This window comes from Mytilus californianus, unplaced genomic scaffold (genome assembly GCF_021869535.1).
Source record: "Mytilus californianus isolate M0D057914Y unplaced genomic scaffold, xbMytCali1.0.p SCAF_82, whole genome shotgun sequence".
Classification (NCBI taxonomy): domain Eukaryota; kingdom Metazoa; phylum Mollusca; class Bivalvia; order Mytilida; family Mytilidae; genus Mytilus; species Mytilus californianus.
In genome coordinates, this window is record NW_026262737.1 from 314143 (window position 1) to 340676 (window position 26534).

At 32.1% G+C, this 26534-nt stretch overlaps 2 protein-coding genes across 3 annotated transcripts in view; one reads left to right on the forward strand and one right to left on the reverse strand.

Annotated features, from left to right (window-relative positions):
• Positions 1-978: 978 nt before the first annotated feature.
• Positions 979-3230, reverse strand: LOC127713868 (P2X purinoceptor 7-like). The gene is made up of 3 exons (XM_052219837.1): positions 3180-3230; positions 2125-2315; positions 979-1522 (listed from the first exon to the last, which is right to left on the reverse strand). Exons 1-3 carry the CDS (start codon positions 3228-3230, stop codon positions 1366-1368), a joined length of 399 nt encoding a protein of 132 aa, XP_052075797.1. The 3' UTR covers positions 979-1365.
• Positions 3231-8314: 5084 nt separating this feature from the next.
• Positions 8315-26534, forward strand: part of LOC127713858 (uncharacterized) — a 66899-nt gene continuing 48679 nt past the window's right edge. For both annotated transcript variants that reach the window (XM_052219827.1, XM_052219828.1), the window contains exons 1-7: positions 8315-8355; positions 9870-9919; positions 10955-11135; positions 15291-15605; positions 17017-17083; positions 20163-20224; positions 23862-23930. In XM_052219827.1, coding sequence (XP_052075787.1) covers positions 9878-9919; positions 10955-11135; positions 15291-15605; positions 17017-17083; positions 20163-20224; positions 23862-23930 — 736 coding nt within the window. In that variant the 5' untranslated portion in view covers positions 8315-8355; positions 9870-9877. The remainder of the gene's footprint in view (positions 8356-9869; positions 9920-10954; positions 11136-15290; positions 15606-17016; positions 17084-20162; positions 20225-23861; positions 23931-26534) is intronic.

Here is a 26534-nt window from a genome sequence, read left to right on the forward strand (position 1 = left end):
CACTTATGCATCAAAATTGAAAAAGCTATGAAATGCTTATTTTGACCATAAAATGCCAAAATTGGTCATTTTTGCAGAAATTCTATCAAATAAAAGTTTAAATCCTTTAGTTTTATGCTATTTGATAAATTGACACCGTCAAATCATTCAGGGAAGTTGCTTGAGTACAGATTCTATATTTCCTGATTTCACCTCTTAGGTCCGAGTACACAGTTATTTCGTAGTGCATTTCTTTTAGACAATAAATGAAAATTAAAAAAATCCACCTCGCGCTTTCTCAATATTATTTTTACAGTGTGTTGTACTACTTTTGGGACAAATTATATCAAAATTATAGAAAACTTCATCGGCTCTAACTCAAAATATGGACAATTTCATGCTAAGGGGGTCTTCAAATCTTTTGACAGCTTCGGAAGTGCTAATTTTTAACATTTTTCAGCTGGACCAAATCACTACTTTACTTTAAAATTCATGACCCAAATTTTTTTACAGTGTCATTTCACCCCCCTACTTACTATTTGAGTCATAAAACATGGAGAAATAAATTCGGAAGGGGTATAAAAAAAATCGACAAGTAACACACTGTCCACACTAGGGACTATTTTCGTGGACAACGAAAATCAAAGGACGATAACTGTGTACCCGGACCAGATTAGGTTTTCTGATCAAGCAAGATGTTGTTTCCATAAGTGAACATGACTGCTTTTCATATTCAAATGCTGCAGGGGATGTACAGATTCTTCAAAACCACTTTCCAGTCAGTTTAACGCAGACATTCGAGCCATTCCAAAAGGCAGACCTCATTGAGAGACACAGGTCCAGATATCAGCGATAGAAGAAAATTATTGAGAACAGTTAAATGTTGTATGCACATTGGAAATTATTAAGGAAATCTATAATCTTCTGGTTTGGTTGGGTTGGGTTGGGGTGGCTGGTGGGGGGGGGGGGGGGGGGCGTTGGGGGGGGGGGGGGGGGGTGTTAACATCAATTTGTCTTCCTAGTCTTATGATAAATCAAAAAAAAATCCATTTGACCAGCAGTTAGATTGTTCTACAGGAAGAATGTCAGAACAAGTGTAATGATTTTGTATGATATGCAGTGGATGTTCACTGTAAACTTTTACATGTGAATTATATTGAGGAGTTTTGCAGGCTTTTTTCATGTTGATTATTGTGAAGGAATGTCAACCTTGATTTTTTGTTTAGCATTGAACAACAAAAAACTTGTTATAAGGTACACCTTTATTATTTTATTTATTCTTTAAAACAGGATCTACTGTGCAAAAACAAAAAGTCAATGTTTTTATTAATACAAGTGTTTCATTCAGAATAAATAGTTACAAAAAGTAATTAGTCCAAACTTAATTTATACAACTGCATATTTGAAGCCACAGTATTCTTCAGATGGGAAACTGTCCCTAATTTTTTTCACAACACATGCAGGCAAGATCTTTCTGTTGTGACGTCCAAGGCGATGCCATATCCACTGCACAAATCTTCTATATGCCATAAACCTATATTTCCTACAAAACAAAACATCAATTATATTCATATACACCTTTCAGTACCTTACTCTAAACTGATATGTTAATATTTTCATCAAGCATACAATGTAAGTTAGAAAGAAAAATTTCTTATTAACATTTTTTTTTTTTCATTTTCGAAAGACTGAAACATTTCAATTCCGTTGTACCTGTCATTTTGTACTGTATTAAGGTTAAAAAGAAATATTTAGGATTGATAAATATTACCTAAGGTGTACTGCCATGTATATATTTTCTACCTATGTATATTATTATAATGACACGAAATAACTTGGGCCTGTCTACATGTTCAGTATGCTTTGAAATATATTATGTATAAACAAATTGTATCTGTGATATTTGAATTATGAATTTATCTGTGATATTAAATTATTATTTAATTCATGTTATTTTCTTTATTAAATGGTCAATGATTGTACTTACTCTATGTACAATTAAAAATGTTGAAGTCACTAGTATTGTCTTGAAAACAGTGAATGATCATCATGAACATGGATCAATAAAACAATAACTGATTTGAAATTGGTACCTCATGAACAAGAACCTAGCCTACTACTAGCATGACTTAATTCAAAACTTACTCATTGATGGGTTCATTGTCGTCAAAGGGACCAACATGCTCCATGTATGCATACATGCTGACTTGCAACACATGACGGTTTAAGCAGTTTGCAATAAAGATCTCATGCTCTGTGATGCAGTTTAAGTCATCAACTATGTGTCCCCATTCAAATGAATTGATTGTGGAGGAATATATATCTTGAATTAAACTCTATAAGAAAAAACAATATATCATATAAATGTGGTAATGTCTAATGCATATATACATTGGTATTTTATGCTCATCAAATCTAATAATATATATATATATATATATATATATATATATATATATATATAGGGGTCTAAATACAGCACAAACAACATTTTCCAAAAGACCAAAAAAGTGAAAAAGTATCAATCATAGGTTTGAACGTTGTTTTCAATTTAGACTTGTTTATATTTTTTCGTTTGGGCTTGTATTATATTTGCCTTCGGGTTTATATGATCCGTTCATCCTATTTTGACTCCTCAAAATTCAAGAGTCTATCCCAAATTGAGGTAAATTATGTGGCCTTCCAATAACCGTTTCGATTCCTAACATCACTGAAGAGACATTAATTGTCGAAATTCGGATATGGTGTACAAACAATCTTTGCACCTTTGTTTGCGGTATACCATCTTCGCCGCATGTTTATTGTTTTCTGTTTGGTATTAAATTTAAAGTTAAGATCCATTTATTACACCTTGTGATCCGTTTATTTGGCAATCGCCAATGGCAGTCAGCAGGATTTAAGAACATTTGCTGTTCGACCTGTTAGTCAAATGCGTTTTGTTAAAATATACTTTTTCACTTTTTTGGTCTTTTGGAAAATGTTGTTTGTGCTGTATTTAGACCCCTTTAACAAGAAATTTGTTTTGCATGCACACGTATAAAAATTGCGGTTTTTATCCAACGCAATCATAGGTTTGAACGTTGTTTTCAATTTAGACTTGTTTATATATATAAAAGAGTATATATGGACACTATTTTCTTCCCATTGCCAAAATTTTATTACTATTGACAGAACGTCTAGTGACTGGTTTACCCCAAAACCTCTTCAGGTGTTTTGTTTATACAATATAACATTTTCTTCCCACTGCCCATTTATTATTTTTGACAGTTCGTAATGTCGTATATAAGTGAAGCTGTAACTGTATTTCAGAAGAAGAAAAAGGTCGATGTATATATAGTGCCTGTGCGTTGTTCCAGGGCAGAGCACAGGGATACCCCTGTGGGCAGAGTGAAACAAACTATTTTCGATGGATATATTAAATCGTAAAAAATCAGAAATTTATATTTTCTTAATTGTTATAAATGCATCTGTCATTAATAAAACACTGAAAGTGTTTGGTTTCAAATATATTTATCATACGAACCAATTTGTGTTTACAAGGCGATCGGCATTGCTTGAAAGATCGTCAATGTCGGACTCTTCGGATGACGAATTTATGTCTTCTACTTGATTATTTTCAAAAAGTAACGGCTCAAACTGATACGGTCGAATATCTAAAGTTTGAGAGTTGTCTTGAAAACTGCTGTCAACACCGTCCATTGTTTAATTATGCAGAAATGTGATCGATTTCGTCCATATTGAGACATTTTCTCAGCTTGGATCCACTGACGTCATCACGATCACGTGACCGATATCTAATTAAAAATCAAAGATTACGACAAGTGCTGGATTATTTGACCATAAAAAGGCCGTTTAATGAGGTTTTGACAAGAAAAATTTATTAAAATTTGTTTTTTGACCAATATAAATTAATTAATTTAAAAAAAAAAAAAAAAAAAAATTGTGTCACGTCTCCTTTAATGAATATATGAATACATAATGAGGTCCATACGGGGTTATCTGCCCCTGACAAAATCTTATCGAAATTGCCTTAACATCGCTGCGATAAATCTTTAACGATTTTTTTAGTACTTCGAGATTTGTGATGGGGTACTATATATATATATATATTTTAGTAATATGACAGTGTCTTTCATTCGTTTGATGTGTTTTAGCTTATGATTTTGCCATTTTAGAAACGACTTACCATTTTGAATTTCCCTTGGAATTTGGTATTTTTTGTTATTTTATTTTTTTCTGTGTCTAGTATATAAATCAGATTATCATAATCTGTATTAAAACGAAGCCTACTATTTTAACTTCCTGCGCTGTCTCTTTAACTTATTTGGATTCTGCAAGTTCTTGCAATAACTTATTATTTGATGCCCAGGAGTGTTAATTGAATCCATCTGGAAATTATTTACGAATTTGATGGCAACTTATCTCCGGAATTGAAAATGAAAACAAAATAACTGTCTTTGTACAAATTTCATTTAACTGTCAGTAAATGTGGCCTCGTGATTGCTGTTGTGTTTTGCTAAAACAACATTCAATATAAAGGGCGAGTAAGTGGCTCCAAATACTAGACCACCTTACCTGTAATACAACTGCTTGATTTTGATTTTGAAATGGCTTTGTTAATTTTGTAATTTGTCGAAATATATATTCTAAATTGAACTTGTACTCATCTGAGTGCTGTATTTCATCTGGTCGGCCAAAGTTCGCTCTTATATATTTTCGTTGGCGTTTTCTAATGTTTTTTTCATCTGTGTTTCAGCTTTCTGCAAAGTTAAAATGTCCTCATAATCTACATCAGAATTTGCTGAATCTCCTCAAATATCCCCAGAAGTTTCGCAACTGCACCTCTGTCTCTCGCTCGTACGGCTTGTAGCTTCGTTCCAATTATTTCATCTTGTCATGGTATAAATGTGTTTTATAATGGCTTCGATATCGTATATGATAATGACATGAACTTTAAAAAAGTCTTGTTAGTTTGCTAAATGTATTGAGCCAAAGGAAGTACGTCAAAGATAGTGACGTTACAATTGAGCAGTGCGCTATATTGTATGTCTAATGAGCTGACTTCACAACAACTTTGAAAGAAAAGTGTGTTTAACAGGACAAACGTCTGTATAGCTTTCTATGCGTTTCGCACATATTATATAAGTTTCTACCACTGCATCGAGTGTGATACGATAAGTATCCACTCAAGACAGTTAAATTTTGAGATTAAAACGTGTGGCTCTCCGATCGTTTTAGATTTTAACAGTTAACAGTCCATATCGGGGAAATATCGTATTACCCCGAGATTTGATGGTAAAATCTGTTTCTCTAATGATTTTTAAACGATATGCAGACACACTTATCCTTTATTTTCAAACAATCTGCAAAAATATGTGTCCTATCTATGTGACGTCTTCAGTCAAGGTCACCTTTTTATATCAAGTCACAATAGGAAAAATATTTGACATCACAATCGCATTTTGACCAATGAGGAACAGAGATCAAACGAACCACACGTTCATTGAATAGAAACAATCAACGCGTCAGGAAAGGGGTAAATTGGGTAAGAATTTGAGAAATCTAATTCCAAGTATGTTTTCTATATACGAGTAAATAGGTATATGGACTTAATGGAACCTTTTTGCACCATTTTTTAATTAGCCATAATCACGTGTAATAGATTGATATTGCTTTTTTTCAGTATGAGTGCAATATTTTTGTAATAGAACATCATTTTCTATTATGAAAAATTTACTTATGCTATATTTTTCTCATAAATATGCGACATTTTTTATATGAAAACAATAAAGATAATATGGCACAATTCATTCCAACATATCATGATTTATTCATGACAGGTTTGATTTAAAAGATTAGGATAGCTAACACAAAAATTTCGTACACGATATATATAAAACAAGGAGAAGGAGTTTCATTGTTAATGAGACAACTATCCAACATAGCCCAAAATGACGTCTTTGTAAGCATTTATGTGTCGACGTACGGCCTTCAACAATGAGCAAAATCCATATCGTATACAATCTGCTATTAAAGGATCCGACATGACAAAAATGAAACATTAAATTAAATGATACTTTAAATGTCACAAACATATTAATTATTTTCAAAACTTCAATGGCTAAAGCTCTCTTTAAAACACGTGTACATATACTTTCTTTAAAAAGAAATTCATACTTTTTATCCAATTTTTCAGGTATTTCCTAAATTGAGATATTGTCTTCCAATACTCCAACTCATCGACATCTTTTCTAATGCATGTCCCTTACTTAACAAGGCATTTTGGCCACAGCACAGCACAGGCGTGAGGGAATATGACGAAAGAAAGGTTGAAATCAGATAATGTATAATTAATCGATTCTTACATGTAACAATTAATACAGCAGACCATTTAACAACTGTTATGATAAAATTTAAAGAAAATATTGGAACATATAACAAGTATAAATAAAGACAAATATACATTGCTTTATCATCTCACTTATTTTTCACGCTCTCCATGCTATACATGATATATGCTTCTTTTTTTTTTATCAATAGGTAACGATCCGTAAACATCGGCACAAAACACTCAAGTTTTAATTACATGTAACACGTTAAATTCTAGAATAAGAAACAAACCTCAAGTACTCGCAAAACGGTTTGTGTTTGTACCGGCCGACAAAGCAGTCAACACTGTGGTGGTGGTATACCGTAAATACTGCACAAACGTTCTAAAACATGAAATTTTGATTCTTCTACATTCAAGTCCGTGCGCTCCACATAGAGTCATATAGTAAACAATCATATCATAACCACATCACAGCGTAAGGCCTCTTCTGAACATTTGAAGGTCCCTACTATGTATTGGTTACTTAAACTACACACAAAAAAAAACAATAAAATATTGTTTCATATCGGCCTCTAGTAAGTGTTCTACAAACTAATCTTTCAGTGCTTTTAACTGGTTCCTTAACTACTATCAAAGTACTTATCATTAACTTTTGTAATAAAACATATAAAATAGTGGAATTAACTATTTTTGGAGTGTCATGAGTGTAAAAAATTCTCATAAACATGTTTAACCCCGCCGCATTTTTGCGCCTGTCCCAAGTCAGGAGCCTCTAGCCTTTGTTAGTCTTGTATTATTTTTAATTTTAGTTTCTTGTGTACAATTTGGAGTTTAGTATGGCGTTCATTATCACTGAACTAGTATATATATTTGTTTAGGGGCCAGCTGAAGGACGCCTCCGGGTGACCTTCTGCTGTTGTCTGTTCTATGGTCGGGTTGTTGTCTCTTTGACACATTCCCCATTTCCATTCTCAATTTTATTTGAATGTTGTAGATAAATTACGTGCTTTCGATGGTCCTTTTGATTCTGTTGACAGTTTTGACTTTTCAACTCTTTACACTACACTTCCACACAATCTTACCAAACAAAAGTTTTCCTATTTAATTAAATGGTCGTTTGGTAAATCTGAATGCAAATATGTTTGCTGCAACTCATTTAAAGCCTTCTTATTGATCCTTTAAATAAATTTATTCTAAAAGGTTACCAATTCAACACTATATTTAGGTCTTTGGATATTGTTTTTATTTGTATTAATATTGATTTTGTTATCAGTAAATTAAAATCAAACTAAATATTATTATAGCAGAGAAAATATTCGACCAACAACCGCAGAACGAACATTTTTTGTCGATTATACGTCATGGATTCGTAATAAATGTAACACAATTGTGAATATAGGACTTACTTTACTACTATATATGCATGCATCAGCTCAATGATTTTTTTGACATTATGGATAACCAGACACTCGTTTCATATGACTTTAAATATTCACCAGTTACATAGATTTAGTTCATTGAAATTTTTATTTACGTCAAAAACAACAATAATTGTTTGTCTTCCCATATTGTTTTTTTCCAACACATATGTGGGCAAGTCAACGCAATTTAGGTGGACATTTTCGCTTTGATTTGAAAACGGGGCTTGTGAGGCTATTTACAAGTGGGTTGTTTTAATAACTCAGCAATATTTTGAGTTTTGAACAAATAAATTGGTGTATCTAACTTGACTCACAATATTATGACATTGGTTTATTCAATTAATGGATTTTTCTTCTTTGATTATGCATAATAAAATTTATATGATATGACGCAAAGTGTACATTGACTATCGACTGCATGTTATCAAATCCTGATTTGAAATACATATACACATTGATTTTTATCAATGGAAAGGTAGTAAACCTAAGTAAACATATCTATCGTGTGCTTTAATTTATGAACTTAATCATCAATGCAGAAAAAAGTACAAATGTGAATGAACAATAGTCGATACAGGTAAATACGCCTAAAAAGTTAACAAAAGCTGCTTTCGTATTGCGTCGGTAAGTTTTGTTTTGTGCTTTTTGTTTTTGTTTTCGTTTTGGTATATCATATTTATATTTAAAGGCTATCAAATTCCATTATTATTTCGCAATGTGAACGTAAGGGAATACATTAATTATAATAAGTTGTTTGTGTATCATACGTAGATGTAGGCCTAGGAGAAACGTCTGGACGGCTGTCAACGAGACCATTTATAATAAACAACTATGTAATTGAAACATAGAGTATTTGTGTACACTAAAACTTTTCTAATTACAGAGAATGAAGCTAGAAAGAAGAAATTTTCATAAATAAAAAAAGAAAGTAGTTGGAAATTAAACTATTCCCATACTTGTTCATGCGCATTATAATTTACTATAAATAGTGAGTAAATTCAGAAACTAATGTTGAAAGAGATACAAACTTCGTTTTACTAGATGACCATTTGCCGAGACAATGATAGTTTCATTATGGTTATTTTACATCTAATAAGGACTTCAAACGAATTTTTAAACAATTTTATGTCCAAAAAGTGACGCACAATGCCTTGACGTACAAGCAAAAGATTTCATTGGTTGATATTTTTAGGTTAGGGTCTCTTAATACATTAATAAAAAAAACTGCATTCTGTATACACACAATCTCAAGCCTTAATTCAAATAATACCTCTCTACACGTGTTTGATATCGTATTTTGTGCAAATCGGACGCTCAAAACTACAAACCGCTCCTAAACTACAGAAGAAAACTGTCATATAATTATATATATTTAGTTCGTCTCAGAGTCTGAAAGTGTTATCGACTAATCAATGAACATAATATATGTATAGCTGGTCGGTATGTAAGATTTCGTTACCACAAACTACTTCATCATTTATTACAATGGTACAATGATTTGTTCACAATGAGGAAAAGTGGTACGATTCACAAAGAGAGTAAAAAAAAAAACGTGTTTTAAGCCAAAGTATGTACATTTGTATATGATTTATACTACAAAAACCTTTGTTGTAACAATGGTACATAGAAAACTTTAAAATACTATACATTGAGACAATGAAATACATCAATATTAACAAGTGCATAAAAAGTAAAATACATCTTTTTTAGAACAAGACGAAACTTTAAGCACAAAGCTGAGGTTGGTTAAGACGAAATAATCCTCGTTTATAACTGTTAAATGTACACATTTTTCAAAGCTTTCATTGTTATCTTGGTTTCAACAAAATTTATTCAATAATTAAAATCATGATAAATCAGATAAAAAAAAATTCTCTAATACTTAGCCAATTTACCGCTTTCCTGACCTGTTTTTTTTTTTTAATTAACGTGTGATTCGTTTGATCTTAGTTCTTCATTGGTCATAATTCAGTTATGACGTCAAATTTTCTTGCTGTCCCCTATTTTGACGTCAAGAACAATAGCGACAATGACGGATGACCTCACATAAACATGTCTTCAGTATTACCTTTGGATTCGTATAGATTATTGTTCCCTTACAGTTCTCTTAACTTATAATATATTTCTTTAATTTTCAGCCATCAGAATGTTTTCACAATACCTGCTTAGATATGTCAGTGTTTGTCTCGTAAGTTAAATATATATATATAGCAAACTAAAGATTTGTGTAAGTGTAACGCATCAATAGTTCTTAGTACTGAGATAAAAAATATTGATTTTATCACGAAACATGCTATTTAAAGGTACATTGTATTGGTAACAACGATAACTACTGTAAAATATGTCAAGAGTATAATATTTAAAATTCTGTCATGTTTGAATCTCTATTAATGTAACATGTGTGTTAATGCAAGATTGCGTTCTTTTAAATCCGATTCATATTGTATATATATATATATATATATGTTTTCCTATCACGTACTGTTGTCATTTTAGCGATATTTTTTAACATTGCCATATAAGGAGGTTTGGCTAGCCATAAAACCAGGTTCTACCCGCATTTTTTCTTAAACCTGTTCCAAGTCAGGAATATGGCAGTTGTTATCAAATAGTCCGTTTCTATTTATGTTGGCGTTTGTTTTTGTTGCTCTTCAGTGTTTCTGTTCTTTCGTTGTTTTCCTTTATAGTTGATGTATTTCCCTCGGTTTTAGATTGTGACCCGGATTTTTCTCTCTCAATCAATTTATGACTCTTGAACCGCGGTATACTACTGTTGCCTTAATTTGCACTTTTGTTAAAAAAATATGTCAATTTATTTATCCCACTTTAATAACCAGCTCTGAAGTTTTTCCATGACAGAAGATTATAACAGTTACATGATATGCAAGTGAAGGTGCACAGGTAGCAGGTATAGGAATCATGATAATTTGAAACTAAAATCTCTTCTAATACCGAAAATATAAATCAAGCAAAAAATGTAAAGCCAAAAGGAAAATTATCTGTCCTATCAACATCATGTCACCAACTTGTTTTATACTCTATTTTACATGTCACGTGCCTGTTTCATACTCACATTAACACATAAGAGCAATGAACAAGTGAAACGTTACTCGCCATGACATTTGACCTATATCACAAATAACACAATGTAAACAACTTAACATAATATGTCAACATTATCTATATATTATAAGCATTTACAATATATTTTTGTACACTTCAGATTTTGGCACTTTGCAAGATATCCACAGCTTATTTTAGCTTTCAATGTCCTGTTCAGGCAAATTGGAAACATAGAGAAGAATCAGTGTGTGATTCTGGCGACAGCTACTTTTGTTTGCATGATCAGAACGAACATACTTATACCGAATTTTGTAAGAAACATCCTGATATTGAAGCACCAGGTAAATGCCTGTTTTACATGCTTAATTTGTTAATATAATTGTACAATATTTAACATTCTAGATATTAAGCACACTAAGGATCAAATATTAAAATTTCTGGTTACAAATACGTTCGAATATCTTGTATGGAGGAGACTTAAGCCTATACTGATCCTTTCCACGAGGAAGAGCTCACAATCCCTCAATGAGATACATGTATGTGTACAAAATATGTAATCATTAGAATATGAATGCCGTCCTTCAATAAATCCAGACAATTAAAGGATCGTCATGTTCGTTCAGGTTTTCTAATAACTAAAATGAAATGTGAAAACACAACCATATATATATATATATATATATATATATATATATATATATAACCAGTCTTAAAGGGTACAACATCACCAAAAAATGACAATAAACGAACAAATGTAACTATAAATATTTCGGATAACAGATATCCTTCATCAGTATGAGCACGATGTAAAATGAATCAGATCAATCTATTCTGATTATCAAACTATAGCAATCTTGAATTCTATACAATAAAAAAAGTGAAACAGTTTCACCCGAACATCATATGTAGAGACGCTAATAAACTTTTAAAATTTCCAAAAAACGACTCAAAGACATGCCTAAAATGAAAATAGTAATTAGAGATATGAACTGGCACAACTCTAAAATTCCAAAATGACGTCAGTTAAGATGTAACAACAACTGCGTGTAAATACATTCCCCAAAAAAAAAAAAAAACAGCACTGATCGATATAAGCTGGTAAAATATGTCAAACAGAGGCTTTTATCATCCCAAATAAATAGCAGTTTTATAATGAAAAGAAAAAATAATAGTAAATTTGGGATAAGGTTAAAAAAATGGACGTGGATGCGTACTTGTACATCCCTACCAAATGAAAAGAACCCTGGTATTTAAACTAGTCATGCTAGTAAAATTCAAAAAATTCAAAAATAATCCTTAAAACTGTAAAGGTCAAGTAAGGAAGCCGGAGTAACTGGAAACAAATGATGTCAGGAAAATGAGTGATGGTAAGAAAAATGAGTGACTCATTCTATGTTTTTTTCATGCTATGTATATCGTGATCATACTGATGAAAGATATTAGTTATCTGAAATATTTAACATTTGTTCATTTTATTATTATTTTTTGGTGATGTTGTACCCTTTTAGACTTGTTATATATTATATTTTGTAGTGTACTGTATCATGATTATATGATCCATCGCCCCGTAAGAGTTTTCGTTGGCTATATATATATAGTGGTACATACAATTTTACAAACGCAAGTGTCAAATAAAATTAAAACTTAAAAGCAATTCAAAAATGAAGCTTTCAACAATTCAGTACTTCACCGGTAGAGTATATGATATTTACCGTAGATGCAGGACATTATGGGAAGACCGGATACTAGTATGAGGATCTGAAATTGTTCAACAAATATCATCACTGATATTTTACCATAGACTACTAGACATTTTCGGAAACTGTTTAAAACTTTTATATTTACATTGATGATGACATTTACAGATTATTATATAGGGGCAATCTCAAAGTGAACAATGTTGATGAATTGAAAAGTGAATACCGCATACATACGATTTATTTCAAATAATATCAACAAAACAAAAGTCTCGACACCTGCATACAAAAGCAGCACACATATTTTCAATTTGATAGATTTTCCTGGTTGAATGTTTGCAAACTCTATCAATAACTCTATAATTCTTCATTTTTTTTTCTCAACAGTAACTCTGTATTTTTTTTTAAGAAATTATTAATTTGTCGACACCTCTCTTTAAATTGTCCAGTTTTCACAGTATTAGTTGTTGTTTATAGGGTGCCACAAAAGAATATTTATTAGGAAATATTTCATCATAAACTATCCTTTCAAGAGAGTCAGGCTCAGTATTTCTACCAGTTGACCATATCATTGCAATGTCCTGACAATTAAAGCTTCTTGGGACCAACTAGTGACCTGCAAACTTCCGATGAATTTTAGTCAATAGCATCCACTGCCATTAGCAGTTTTTTTCACATTTGTGCTCTTAATTTATTTAGAGATGGTCACTGTACCAGATTATGAAAATGTTGATAGAAACACTGATATTCGCTCATTAATTTCATTCCGTTTACGTAAAAAATACGTTAATCGTATGAAATCACGGATATGGTCTTAGCCAAAGCATGAACAACATTATTTCTAGGATAAGTGTGTGTTGCCTATCAGTGATACGCATGAACGTATCATTTCTAATTTATTTCAATATGTCTAAAAAGGTTTTGGCTGTGTCTCATGTTGTTGATGTATCTGTGACGGGAAAACATTTGAGAACATCGTTCCCCTCACAAGTAGCTACAGCATCGTCTACAATTCTATATCTAAAGTTCAAGTAATGGTTCAGGTGGAAAATCCCTTGTTGGGACTGTTATCCGGAGATGAAAGAAAAAAAATATGACGAACAAAGACGTCCTGCATTGTAACAAGAGGGCGGGTAACTATCTAACGAGCAACAGCCCGAACCAAGTGCTCAAACGACAAAAAAGCTGATCCAAAAAAGCATATCATTGATGCAGCTTGTTAAAAGGAAACTGTTGATATATGAGAAATGCATGGCTAAGAAAATTTCTGAAATATTGAAGGCTTAAGAGTCAGCTTTCTTTATATTCTAATTTATTTCAATATGTCTAAAAAGGTTTTGGCTGTGTCTCATGTTGTTGATGTATCTGTGACGGGAAAACATTTGAGAACATCGTTCCCCTTACAAGTAGCTATTCAAACGATTAAAACAGATTATGACTTATAGTGCAATAATTTTCTGTGTTTTCCCAGTTAAATAAATCCCAAAAATACTGTTTATTTCACTCCTCTTACGTCATACAACAATATGTATTGCAATAAGTTGATGATGACGCCGCATCAAAACAAATTGTGAATGCGTAGAAAAAGATATTGATCCTAAACTTTCTACTTTAATTCGAATTAAAAAAAAAAAACGTTTCATTGCAATAAAAAGAATAAGAAATCAAAGAATTCAAATATCGAAAAATATTCAACTTGTGACCGAACAAGACTGATAATTAACGCACGCGCATTCGTAAATTTATGAGTTGCTTTTTCACTAGTTGAATATATATCTATATTTGAATTCTTCAATTAGTTATTCTATCATTAAATACGGAAAAGAAGTAGCTGATTTCAATCGGAATAAAAATCTTTTATCTTATTATATTCGCTTGTTAAACATGACATAGTGTATTTTGAGATGACCCACAGGTAAGTTTACCTGTAATTATCATCGTCAACTTAAAAGTTATTGTGAACTATAGTTTCCGAAAATGTCTAATAAGTAATATATCTTATATCAATTGTTATACACCATGCTTTGGATAAGACAAAAAAAAAAATACAAATATGCATCTTAAATATCTCAGTGTTTAAACAAGTGTGTTGGAGCTGGAACTTAAATAAATTGAAAAATTGAAAATGAATAAGGACACTTCAACAGCATTAGTTTCTGGTGCAACATGTTCTCATTGGCAACCATTCCGCATCTTTTTAGTTTTATACCAACTTACATCTAGACTATTAAGACTTTTATTGCATGTCACTTTACAGAATTTTTTCCACTTTTTGGTCTACCCCTCCGTCACTGTTAACATATCTAATACCATTTTAATACTTAGAAAAATAAAAAAAAGTTCATATTAGAAGAAGAAGATACTATAGTATTATATTTTCAATCAAATGTTATACAGTTTAGTTTTAAAGTAGAAAATATGCCTTTCTTTTATTTTGTTGCTTGAATAATAACGATTGTATCTTTAAGTGTAGTCTAAATTATATGCAAAACGAAAATGGCAAAGTCGACAATGATAATTGATAATAAATAATTTAGCCGTGACGGAATACAAACGTTATGCTTTAAGAGTCGAAGTGAAGCCCTATAACATGTATAAGTTAATACAGGTCAAATACATACAAAAATTTGGCATTGGACTCCACGAGCATTTGTGAAACTATTATGAATTTATAAAAATGAGACTTCAAGTGGGACATTTTCCTTGTTTTTTACCCTAATCCACGTGTTACACACATATAGTTACACATGCACAACACGCTTACTTTGTTCTCTCTGTTTAATTAATCTTGCTGTATAGGTCAAAAGCTGATAGTCGCTGGGTCATTTCAAGGGACGCTGCAAGGAGCGGATTGTGACAATGATTTCTACCAGCCATTTCAATTTTTGTCTTCCGGTAACAGTCGCTGTGTTTATAAAAAATCTTACTGCAATGAGGAAGGACAAATAATTTCAAGTAATGGTACAGTGAAAACGGATAGTGTATGTCGCTGTGATTACACAAGAGGTTTTGACTTCATAGTAAGGCCCAAACATCGATGTGATTGTGTACCAGCAAAGGAAGATTGCTCCTGTTACCTTAAGTTATGTTCCTCTAATGAAATGTTATCACCAGGTATGCACAATAAAGTTCAACCATGTAACTAACTTTAATGTTTTATTAGTTAATTTTTCCTTTGAGTTATTTCAATCAACATTAATTGCGATAAATCAGAAATTCCCAATGAAATAGCATGAGAAAAGCGTAACAATGTTTGTCTTTTCTTCGTCTTTAAAAAAATTCACCCCTGAAATTGCAAAAATAGTAAATCAATTTTACATATTCAAGCTTTTCCAAATTCTTTTAATTTAATTGGAAAATGAACAGACCAATATGATATAGTAACTTTTGCGTAGAAAAGTCACTTTCACGTCTGAAAATGTCGAAATGTAGGTATTTTACCTTTATTAGAAACATCAGAAGAATGTTAATTAATTGGTATATAACAGTTTATGACTTCAGATAATAGAAGGTGTTTTATCAATTTTTCTCCGTTATAATGATAATGAGTATCTGCGAAAAGGTCATTTGGTTTGTGTGGTAAAAAATATACCGTTTTCTTTCTTTTAATTATCATTCTTCAGATATTGTAAATCAAAATCATTCTTCTGATATAGGTGTAATACTTCCAAATCATAGTACTTCACAACCGGTTGCATACGAAAAAGTGTCGAAAAAAAAATTTGATTGGTAAACTTCCAGTGATGGTTATTTTTTTTTATATGCAATAACATGTTTTGTGAGATTTTTCTATAGCACTGTACAGGATAAAACTTTACTCATGTCAAGTATTTCTGTATTTGACACAAAGCTAAATTCTGCACAAAATTTTGAAAAGTGCAAATTTAACAAAGACTAATAGGGGAAAATTAATGGTGGCATTACTTGTCTTTCGTATTGCAAATGTGCTTTGAGAGCCGTGGTGTAGTGGTTAGAGCATCGGACTACAAACACAAAGGTTCCTGGTTCGATCCCCGTTCCGGGGAGAAAATTTCAGGGACTGAATTTTTAGCTCTCCCTTGAAATCATTTGCGAATATGGTCTTGAGAAACGATGATAGTCCGTCGGAAGGGGACGATAAATGACTGACCTGTGTTAAGAGAGAGTAATATCTACTGCACATAAAAGACATCCTTGTATATTTCGAAAAAGAGCAGGCTAATGCCGCTACAAGGCACCACTCGCACCACCAAAGTGGAAAGGGATTAATTTAAGTTGTAATAATTTGTTTCCCAATCCACTATAAATAAATATATTTAAACTAAAAGCTAAGCTAAACTAAACAAAAATGTGTACGATTTCAGTGAAAATGGACGTCACACTTAACTGCAAAACATATAAATAAAAGGAACTAAAATTATAAATAAACATACAAGACAAACAAAGGTCAAAGGCATATTCCAAAAACTGCTTTCATTTAGTAGTTTGCAATTATGTATTAAACACAGTACTTTTCAAATACTTTGATTCAAATTTTTCATTTCAGATTATGAGTGTCTAGATAGGAATAAGTGGAAAACAAGTTTTAAGTGCGATGCAATTGTAACTGTCGTGTAAGTGTTTTGTACGTTTGTACATTTAAACTATCTGTTGTCTAATACCATTGTCATTATTAATATTCTACATCATATTCTTTACTACAGAGAGTGACATAACATTTATTTAACGGTCTATGTTTATTGTAATTCTGACTGATGTCTTGTAGTACATTTTCAAGGTTCGGAGATTTCAATGCACAGAAATGACTTTTTTTTATCGCTCGATTTCTGTGAAAATTCCAGCATCACTTATATACGGAATATATATCTCCCAGTCGATACGAAATTCCAGGGATTGTGTTTTCTATCATGATTTCCTTGATAGAGGGTAACTGCTTTCAAGGAAGCTATTAAACAAAGAGTTCCAAGTGATAAATTTGAAGTCATCTCTTCGTAAATTTTACGGATGCCATTACGATTTGGTTGACCATTATGGAATATCTGTTTCATCATTGTAAAAAAAGATTATGGTTCATTAGTCAATTTCAAATTTCTATTTTAAGGTACTCTAATCAAAAGGACAGCTGTATTTTGGTTTATGGCATGCTTGCATTGAGTACTGTTCATATGACAAGTTTTATATGACCTTGATTTGTATTCATGGTTCATTTGACAATGTTTGGTTTATTTCCCAGTTACTATAAGTAGTATGGAAACTTTGTTTCTGGTATTGAATATTTAAAAGGTGTACATGTCTGACTGGCCTGTTATCATTATTTATCTTACATTAACCTCACTGCTTGTGCTTTAGTCAATGTTAATATTAATGGTAATGTTTGTTTCTCAAATACTATAGACAAACTGTTTTTGTGTAATGAATGATTGCGTGTTCAACATGTTTTCTGGAAGGTTTCTGGCATTGATCTAATTTCTGACGGTTCATTGGTCAAGGTAATTTTTTGTAATTACATTGTGTGTCTGTTTATCAATTACTATAAGCAATAGACTAGCTATAAATGTTGTTGGCCATCTTGTTGTTATAACTGTAAGAATAACAATCATTATAACTAACTAAATTTAGTCATTATCTGAAAAGCGAACGAGCCATTATTATGTGTTCACCAATGTTCACCGTGCGTATTCTATATAACAACGCAGGCTTATGTAATGGGTTAGAACAAAATGTCGATACATTCAGACGCAACTCGATTCAGTATACATGTACATAAAATCATATTAACATTGCATTAGGTGCATAAACTTCATAAAACGTTTGGTTGATCATCTATGACCGAGAAACTGCTTGAAGGCTTTACTTTTAAATCATAAAAAAAAAAAGGATGTGAACCTGAAACTGACTTTCAACTGAAATATCACCGATGACCTTGATCTTTAATCCTTAGCTGGTTTTTTTATAGCTAAAACTAGTAGCAGTATTCACTAATAACCCGTATGTGCGGTAACTTAAAATCAAAGTGCAAACTCATATCCTAACGAGGTTTATTGTTTTCATTTTTCTTCCTCGAAAAAAATCACCAAGAAATGTTTGCCAAAATCTAAAATATAGGTACGTTGAACACAAGTCAGATCATAATTTTTGTTATATAAACAATTCTTTAAACCATTAGAAAATATTCTATGTGTTTTCTCTGTCATTCAGGATAATATGATAATTTGTTCCTGAGTAAGGAACAGCTGTTTATCAAATTTTATGTAATTAGGGCCCCGCCTAGTGGCGGGTCGCCCTATAGTGATAAGTCCGTCCGTCCGTTCGTAACAAATTGTGTCCGCTCTATATCTAGATAACCGTTATAATTTCATACTTTATACTTGACATGTATATTAACCAATACCAGAGGGTATTTCATAATGTTTGTACAACTTCCTAGGTCAAAGGTCAAGGTCAAAAACTTTGGTTTTCAGTTGACAACCCCATGTCCTATGGTACAGATCATGTCCGCTCTATATCTTGAGGACCGTTATGATTTCAAAGTTTATACTTGACGTGTATATTAACCACCACTACAGAGTGTGTCATAATGTATGTACAATTTCGTAGGCAAAATATAACACTTTAACTAAAAAACAAAGAATAAAATCACTCTCAGCACATAACCAGACTATGTCATAACTTAAAACAAACTTCATATCAGCTTATCCATACATTTTTTTACCACATGAAAACTGATGCTGATCATTGTCAGTGTAGTCCTTGACATTTGCTGCAGAATTCATCTTTATGTCTGTTTCCATCAATCCATACAACTGGCTTAGTTCTGTTCTCTTGTGAGTAATTATATGTGATATCAGCTTATCCATGCAATTTTTTTACCACTCGAAAACTGATGCTGATCATTGTCATTGTTGTCCTTGACATTTGCTGCAGAATTCATCTTTATGTCTGTTTCCATCAATCCATACAACTTGCTTAGTTCTGTTCTCTTGTGAGTAATTATATGTGATATCAGCTTATCCATGCAATTTTTTTACCACACGAAAACTGATGCTGATCATTGTCATTGTTGTCCTTAACATTTGCTGCAGAATTCATCTTTATGTCTGTTTCCATCAATCCATACAACTGGCTTAGTTCTGTTCTCTTGTGATTTATTATATGTGGAGATATAACTTCACCAGAACATGTTGTGTTATCACTCTGAATGATAAAATAAACCACGATAAAGTATTGGCAACACAACAAATTTAAACCAATCAACTAATTCAATCTGGTGTATCTTTGTCAAGCCTAGGACTACTGACGTATAGATTTCCACATGATAAAAATATTTACTGTACTTGGAAAAAATGGAGTGGTTTATAGGTAAACACAAGAACTATTTAATCTAGTCAATACAGATACAATTCAAAGTTCCAACAATTTAAATGGCATACCTCTGGCTTGACAAGTAATGCGAAATAACCTGTGTCTATTTCAAGAAGTTTTTTTTTCATTTATATTATATTTCTAAAATTAAGGGTAAAGTGCATCCGGTGTACTGTTTAATAGCACATGTAACCTGCTCTAAGAGATTCAACCACTAACATCCTTAATAGTCAAATAGTCACCTATTACATGTATTTACCGTGGGGCCCACAGAGAAGGCTCCCATCTCAATGCTGTCTAGTTATCTGTATTGTATTTATATTGTATTAGGTTGCCTGAAAATACCGATACACTATCGACTGTCATTCCATGGTTTGGACCTTATTTACCAGGTATGGTATGTTTAATGTGTGGTTACACTAAATGCGTTTTTTTTAAGTCCTGAATAGTCTTGCGATCATTTTTCAGATTATCCACTGCGGTGAATTTAGTACTGTTTAAACAATTCTCCTACAGTCAATCAGACAATTCAGTGTTATACTGATGTGTACATAATAGTAAAATTTCAATGATAAGTTAATATTGATATCAAAAGACCTTCGAATAAAATGGAATGTTGAGATTCTCGAGCCTTTTTTGTGAGGAGGTCTTTTACAGTCAATACTAACTTAATCATTGAACTTTTACTGACTTAGAAACCATCAAAAACATAAGAAAAGTACGCAAAAAAAAGCACTTGCACAGGCCTCATTCCCCTGAATTTGACGAGCATAAATATATTATCTTAAATGATAGTTAAACCGTTCTCAGACTGATATATAACAGTAACCTAATTGCACTGAAAATGGACGATTAAATGGCAGTGCATCATTTAATTATTTAATTATTACATTTGGTTTAGCATTAAAAGAACACCATAGGATAGTGTTATTAATTTAAGGTGTATATTTTTAAATTCAAACTTTTCAAAATAACGATTTTTTATTTTAAAATTAGTAAATCAAAACCCTGTACAGACCTCATTTATAACTGACCAATTGATGTTCTGCACAAAAACTTCTTGTTATATATATTTGAGGTTTTTAATCTGTCAGTAATCGTGAAATCAATTCGTAAAAACCAGACCAAATGAAAACAGTAAGTAATCTCTTCAAACAATTAGTTATTCAAATAACTTGTTTCAAAACTTCTAATCGAACAGACTTAGATGCATAAGGTCCTTCATCATATCAGTTAAATGTATATTTGGGTTTTGATTCTGTGATTTTCCTACAATACGAAACGTGCAAAAGCAAAATGATTCATGTTGTCTGCTCAGTCCAATTAATTAATAAATCTTGTAAGGAGAATTTTTTATTTTTTTTTATTTTTTATTTTTGTGGACAATAAGAACTGATTAGTTATTTTCTGCACTGTTGAAGCACGATTTTTTATTTTCAGTACAACAATTGACTGACTACACATGCATTTATTTTCACAATTATATATTAAAATCAGTCGGGTCAAGGAACAATCCAGTATATCTTATTATAACCCTTTAAAAAAAATCCATTTTCTATGTTCATGTATCTCGAGTTATCTAGAATTATTTACGCAATGTATGATTATAATTTTTTGTTATGGAATACTCTTTCCAGCATTCATTTTTGTACTTTAAAAGAAATGCAAACGTGCATGTAATTTAAATAGTGTGTGTATTCTTAGAAAAAAATCACAGAGCTGAGTATGTGTTCCTTAGTATATAACAGATGTTTCGGTTAAGTTCGTATAGACCTATGTCTGTCCTCGTCAGGTAATCCGTATCCTTGGTCATATCTTTTCCTTTTTGTAATATTAAGAATTTAATTTCTACGTATGGGAATACTAAAGGTCATAATGTGTACATTTCAAATATCAAATTCCTGCCCTCCAAAGATTAGTTAGAAGGGGTTATTATTCAATATCTGGACATATTACTGTCTTCAAAGGTGAACGATTTGAAAAAAAAATCTAATTTAAGACATTAAACTATATAGAAAAACAACTGATAATTTTCAATATCTTGAACAAACATCAGCCCACCCTACGTCAGTATTCAAAGGCTTCATAACTGCAGAAATTATTCGCTTTACTACATGTAGGTCTTGCAACAACCAAAAACACCTCTATGAAGAAGTTCAACTTTTTAAGTCTAAACTTCCTAAAAGATGACATTGCCAAAAATGAGATCGACAATATTATAACAAAAAATAAGAAAAAAAGAATTTTAAAAATAAATATGAAAATAAAAAAGCGGCTCCACCACTCGACTCGTTTTTGCAACGAGATGTAATCCGGCATTTAAAGGAATCGGCAGAGCTACAAGAAAACATTGGTGTCTTATCGAACAAAACAGAAAAACAAAAATACTATTTTCAAAGTTTCCTATAGCATACAGACGACATACAAATGTAAAGGGGTATCTATTACATGAAAAAATAAAAAAAGGATATATTAAGATAAAATCAAATAAAAGATGAAATATCATGCATGACAAATTAACGGAAAAAAGATTAAATCAAATGGAATATAAAGAAAGAAAATGGAATTTATTACAAAGGATTATAATAAGATGTACTGGATTGGTCCTGGACCCGACTAATTTTAATATAACTCAATAAGATTAAATACATTCTGTACCAATTAATCCAAATTAATCATCATCCTCTGGAAGTGAATCTTCTGAATTCAAAACTGCATATATTGCAAACGTACAACACAATATACATATAGGTTAAAATGGGAAAAGGTATTAAAGTGAGGTAAATGTCCATGCGACGATATACTTCAAGTGATATGAAACCCATTTTCAGACATTTCAAGAACATTAATTTATATATATGGTGTAGTATATATATAAATAATAGATTTGGGAAGTTTTTCCCGAAAAAATATAAAAAGACGAGTTTTGGTAGAATCTGGTGCCATCTCATACTTTAAAACATGCATTTTCAAAATGGTTTGAAAGACATACCGAGTTATTTATTTTCAATACATTGTTGCCCGTCCCCCCTAGAATTTCAATTAGTCGTCCCCTAATCATATATTATGAATCGTAATAAGACAGTAGATAAGAACCATAATAGAAATATTTAAAAAAAAAAAATTATTAGTGTTCAGTCATGTAGTAAATTGCAAAAATAAATAAATTTTGCACTATTTTATTGAGCTATTTAAAAGGAAATTTTATATTATAGCATTATACAAGATCTTGTCTACGTGTACTATGTACATGGAATTATTTATGAAGTTAATTGATTATTGTTTTTTTTACGTCTTACGTCCAGTGGCAAATATTTCATGCATGTTCATGACGAGAAGACAAATTTTAAATACAACAGGTAGGTCTTACATTAGGAGGTCGACAGTGAGGTTGGACAAGATACTTGGAATACCACTCAAAATGAGGATATATTGAATAAGGGTAGAAATGTAGCCTTCAAGTTGTTAGTCTAGTTAACCACATCCGGACCCCTCAAATAATTGGTGCAAGAGTTTTTAAATTTACCGAGAATGTTGATCCATGAAATCTACTCTAAAGTCGACAATCGATATTCACGTGTAGTTTCGATTATCATTTAACGTATCTTAATTGTAATTTAGATTAGATATTTTAAGCTCGCTTAGTTGAATAACAATGAAAAATGCACGAACAGGTTTGTAAAGGTAAATAACGACTTCTGAAAATTCTGAACTTAGACAGAACTGATCTTAATTGACAAAACACGAATTGTGTGAATAGTACGAGATTTACCGCAGTGAATAAGTTAGACAATTGACTGAAAGACTGGAAATGGCCTATAGACTATTATTCATTATTTAGTCTTTAAAGAGCTGTTGATAACAAATGACCGTTTTAGATGAAAAGTAGTTTAATGTGTATGTTTTGAATACTTAGGGAATACTAGACGCGTTTTTACAATTAGTATTTCAAAAAATGTTTGCCTGTTTTTGCTAATAATAATAAAACAAATATCAAATATTGTCATGTTTTTTCTATTACATATTCAGTGAACTACGGCATAGCGAAGTATAGAAAGGGAGCACGTGTCGCAGTTACGGTGCTTATAAGCATGATAAGTAAGTAATATTATTGTGCAATAAAATGGAACTATGAATTCAAGTCTAACAAATGGGAATTTTTGCTGGCTATAAAACCAGGTTTATCCAACCGTTTCTTCAGAAAATGTTCAGTTCCATTTGTTATCACGTGGTTAGGTAGTAAAATGCAAGAAATAACCCCCAACAAACATAAAAATTGTTACAGTGTTATTTAGTGATTTAAATGGAAACTTTACATTATAGCATTTGACAAGATCTTGTCTTCATGTGCTATGTACATGGAATAATTTATGAAGTTGATTGATAGTTATTTGCCAGCGGCAAATATTTCATGCATGTTCATGACGAGAACACATAAATTTTAAATAAAATAGGTAGATCTTGCAATAGGAGATCGACAGTGAGATTGAATGTGAAACTTGGTATACTTCTGGAAATTGAGGGTATATTGAATTAGGACAGAAATTTAGCCTTGTAACAGCTGGCAACATCCGGACCTCTCAAATATTTGGTGCAAGAGTTTTTAATTTAAAGAGAGCGTTGATCCATCAAGTTTACTCTGAATGTGGCCATCGATATTTACGTGTAGTTTCCAATATCATTTAAAGCATCTAATTTAGGTTAGATACTTTTAGCTCGCTTAATTTTGAACAGATATATCATGTTAAGGAGAGGTATTTGCGAAAAAATACCAGTCGAGAGAATGTTAAATTTCGCAAGCCGTAAGGCGAGGGAAATTCATTCTCAAGACTAATATTTTTCGCAAACACCCCTCAAGAACATGCTATATCTGTTTAATTACACCGAATGTTAACGTTCAAAAACGCATTGATGATTGTGACGTTACAAGCGTCCAGTCGGATAGAGTATTTTAAACAGATATATCATGTTAAGGAGGGGTATTTGCGAAAAATACCAGTCGAGAGAATGTTAAATTTCGCGAGCCGTAAGGCGAGGGAAATTCATTATCAAGACTGGTATTTTTCGCAAATACCCCTCAAGAACATGCTATATCTGTTTAATTACACCGAATGTTAACGTTCAAAAACGCATTGATGATCGTGACGTTACAAGCGTCCAGTAGGATAGAGTATTTTTTGGCAAATACCAAGGCAGAGAGGGTAAAAAAGGCATATCCTTTTTGCATATACCCCAGCGGCGTTAAAAAATGAACGATATTCATTTGATAACAGTAAATTGGTGAAAAATACACTGGCTATCAACCAATCAAAACCCAGGATTCTTACATAAGGTGTAATTATTTGGCAAATACCATGGCAGAGAGGGTAAAAAAGGCATATCCTTTTTGCATATACCCCGGCGGCGTTAAAAAATGAACGATATTCATTTGATAACAGTAAATTGGTGAAAAATACACTGGCTATCAACCAATCAAAACCCAGGATTCTTACATAAGGTGTAATTATTTGGCAAATACCATGGCAGAGAGGGTAAAAAAGGCATATCCTTTTTGCATATACCCCGGCGGCGTTAAAAAATGAACGATATTCATTTGATAACAGTAAATTGGTGAAAAATACACTGGCTATCAACCAATCAAAACCCAGGATTCTTACATAAGGTGTAATTAAATTCAGAATCTGTGAAACTGTATTGATTCTTGTTTCTCGAGTTTTGGTATGATATTCTATACTACCGCTCTCCTGGTTGGTCTCGCAGGAGTGTGTTTGCCTCGAGAGCGGGAGGTCGTTGGTTTCCCAACCGGTTCAGACATAGACGTTAAAATTGGTATTTGCTGTTTCAACGCTTAACATGCGGCATTTAACAGTTTAAGAGCACAGACATGTAGGAATTGAGTTAGAAATGTGTCTGGGTAGGGTGACTTTTCTTCCTGCGAACTGTTAGCTTGTAAACTTACACGTTAAAAATCCGACTCAGCATGTTGGTCTATTACAAAGCAGGGTTAATATTCATATTGAACAGATATATCATGTTATGGAGGGTTATTTGCGAAAAATACCAATCAAAGGACTGTGAAATTTACAAAGCCGTCAGGCGAGGGAAATTTGGTCTCAAGACTGGTATTTTTCGCAAATACCTCTCCATAGCATGACATATCTGTTTAACTACAACGAATAGATTTTTATTGAAACTCTCTGTACAGGTGAAGGGAAATCTTTTTTTTTACTAGTAAGCTGTAATCCATAAACATGTTTATGCATAATTTTGAGGATAAGTAGAGACTATCATAGTACCGCGGGAATTATACATGTATACGCGTTAACGCTGTCTTGATGTAACGTCATGGTATCTTTGTGTAAACGTCATTGTCCTTCCATCATTCAATCGTTCATTTGTATAAACGTCTTGTTCCACTTTATATACACAACGCATTCTTCAATATACGGATTACTTCTATCAATCGATATTGCTTAATCATGTTGCCTTAATAATCGGGATAGAGTGAGAAAGGGTCCGAATAATTTTGGCGGGAAGTGGCACGCGAGGGTAAAAAAGGTGTATCCAAAATGGCAAATACCACGACATAGAGGAGAATTTGAGGCATATTCACCGGCAGTGGTGAAAAACAGGCAAATTCGTTTGAAATGAGGAAAAGAGGTTAAAAATGCGAACAATACACTGGCTACCAACCAATCAAAA

What these genes read in the sequence shown, in the direction of transcription:
- LOC127713868 (XM_052219837.1), bottom strand. Translation starts at nt 3,230, where the DNA reads ATGGGCAGTGGGAAGAAAATGTTATATTGTATAAACAAAACACCTGAA. An exon ending in TAAACAAAACACCTGAAGAG is followed by an intron (nt 2,316 to 3,179) that starts GTTTTGGGGTAA and finishes TTTTTCTTATAG; the next exon opens with AGTTTAATTCAAGATATATA. An exon ending in GACAATGAACCCATCAATGA is followed by an intron (nt 1,523 to 2,124) that starts GTAAGTTTTGAA and finishes TTTGTTTTGTAG; the next exon opens with GAAATATAGGTTTATGGCAT.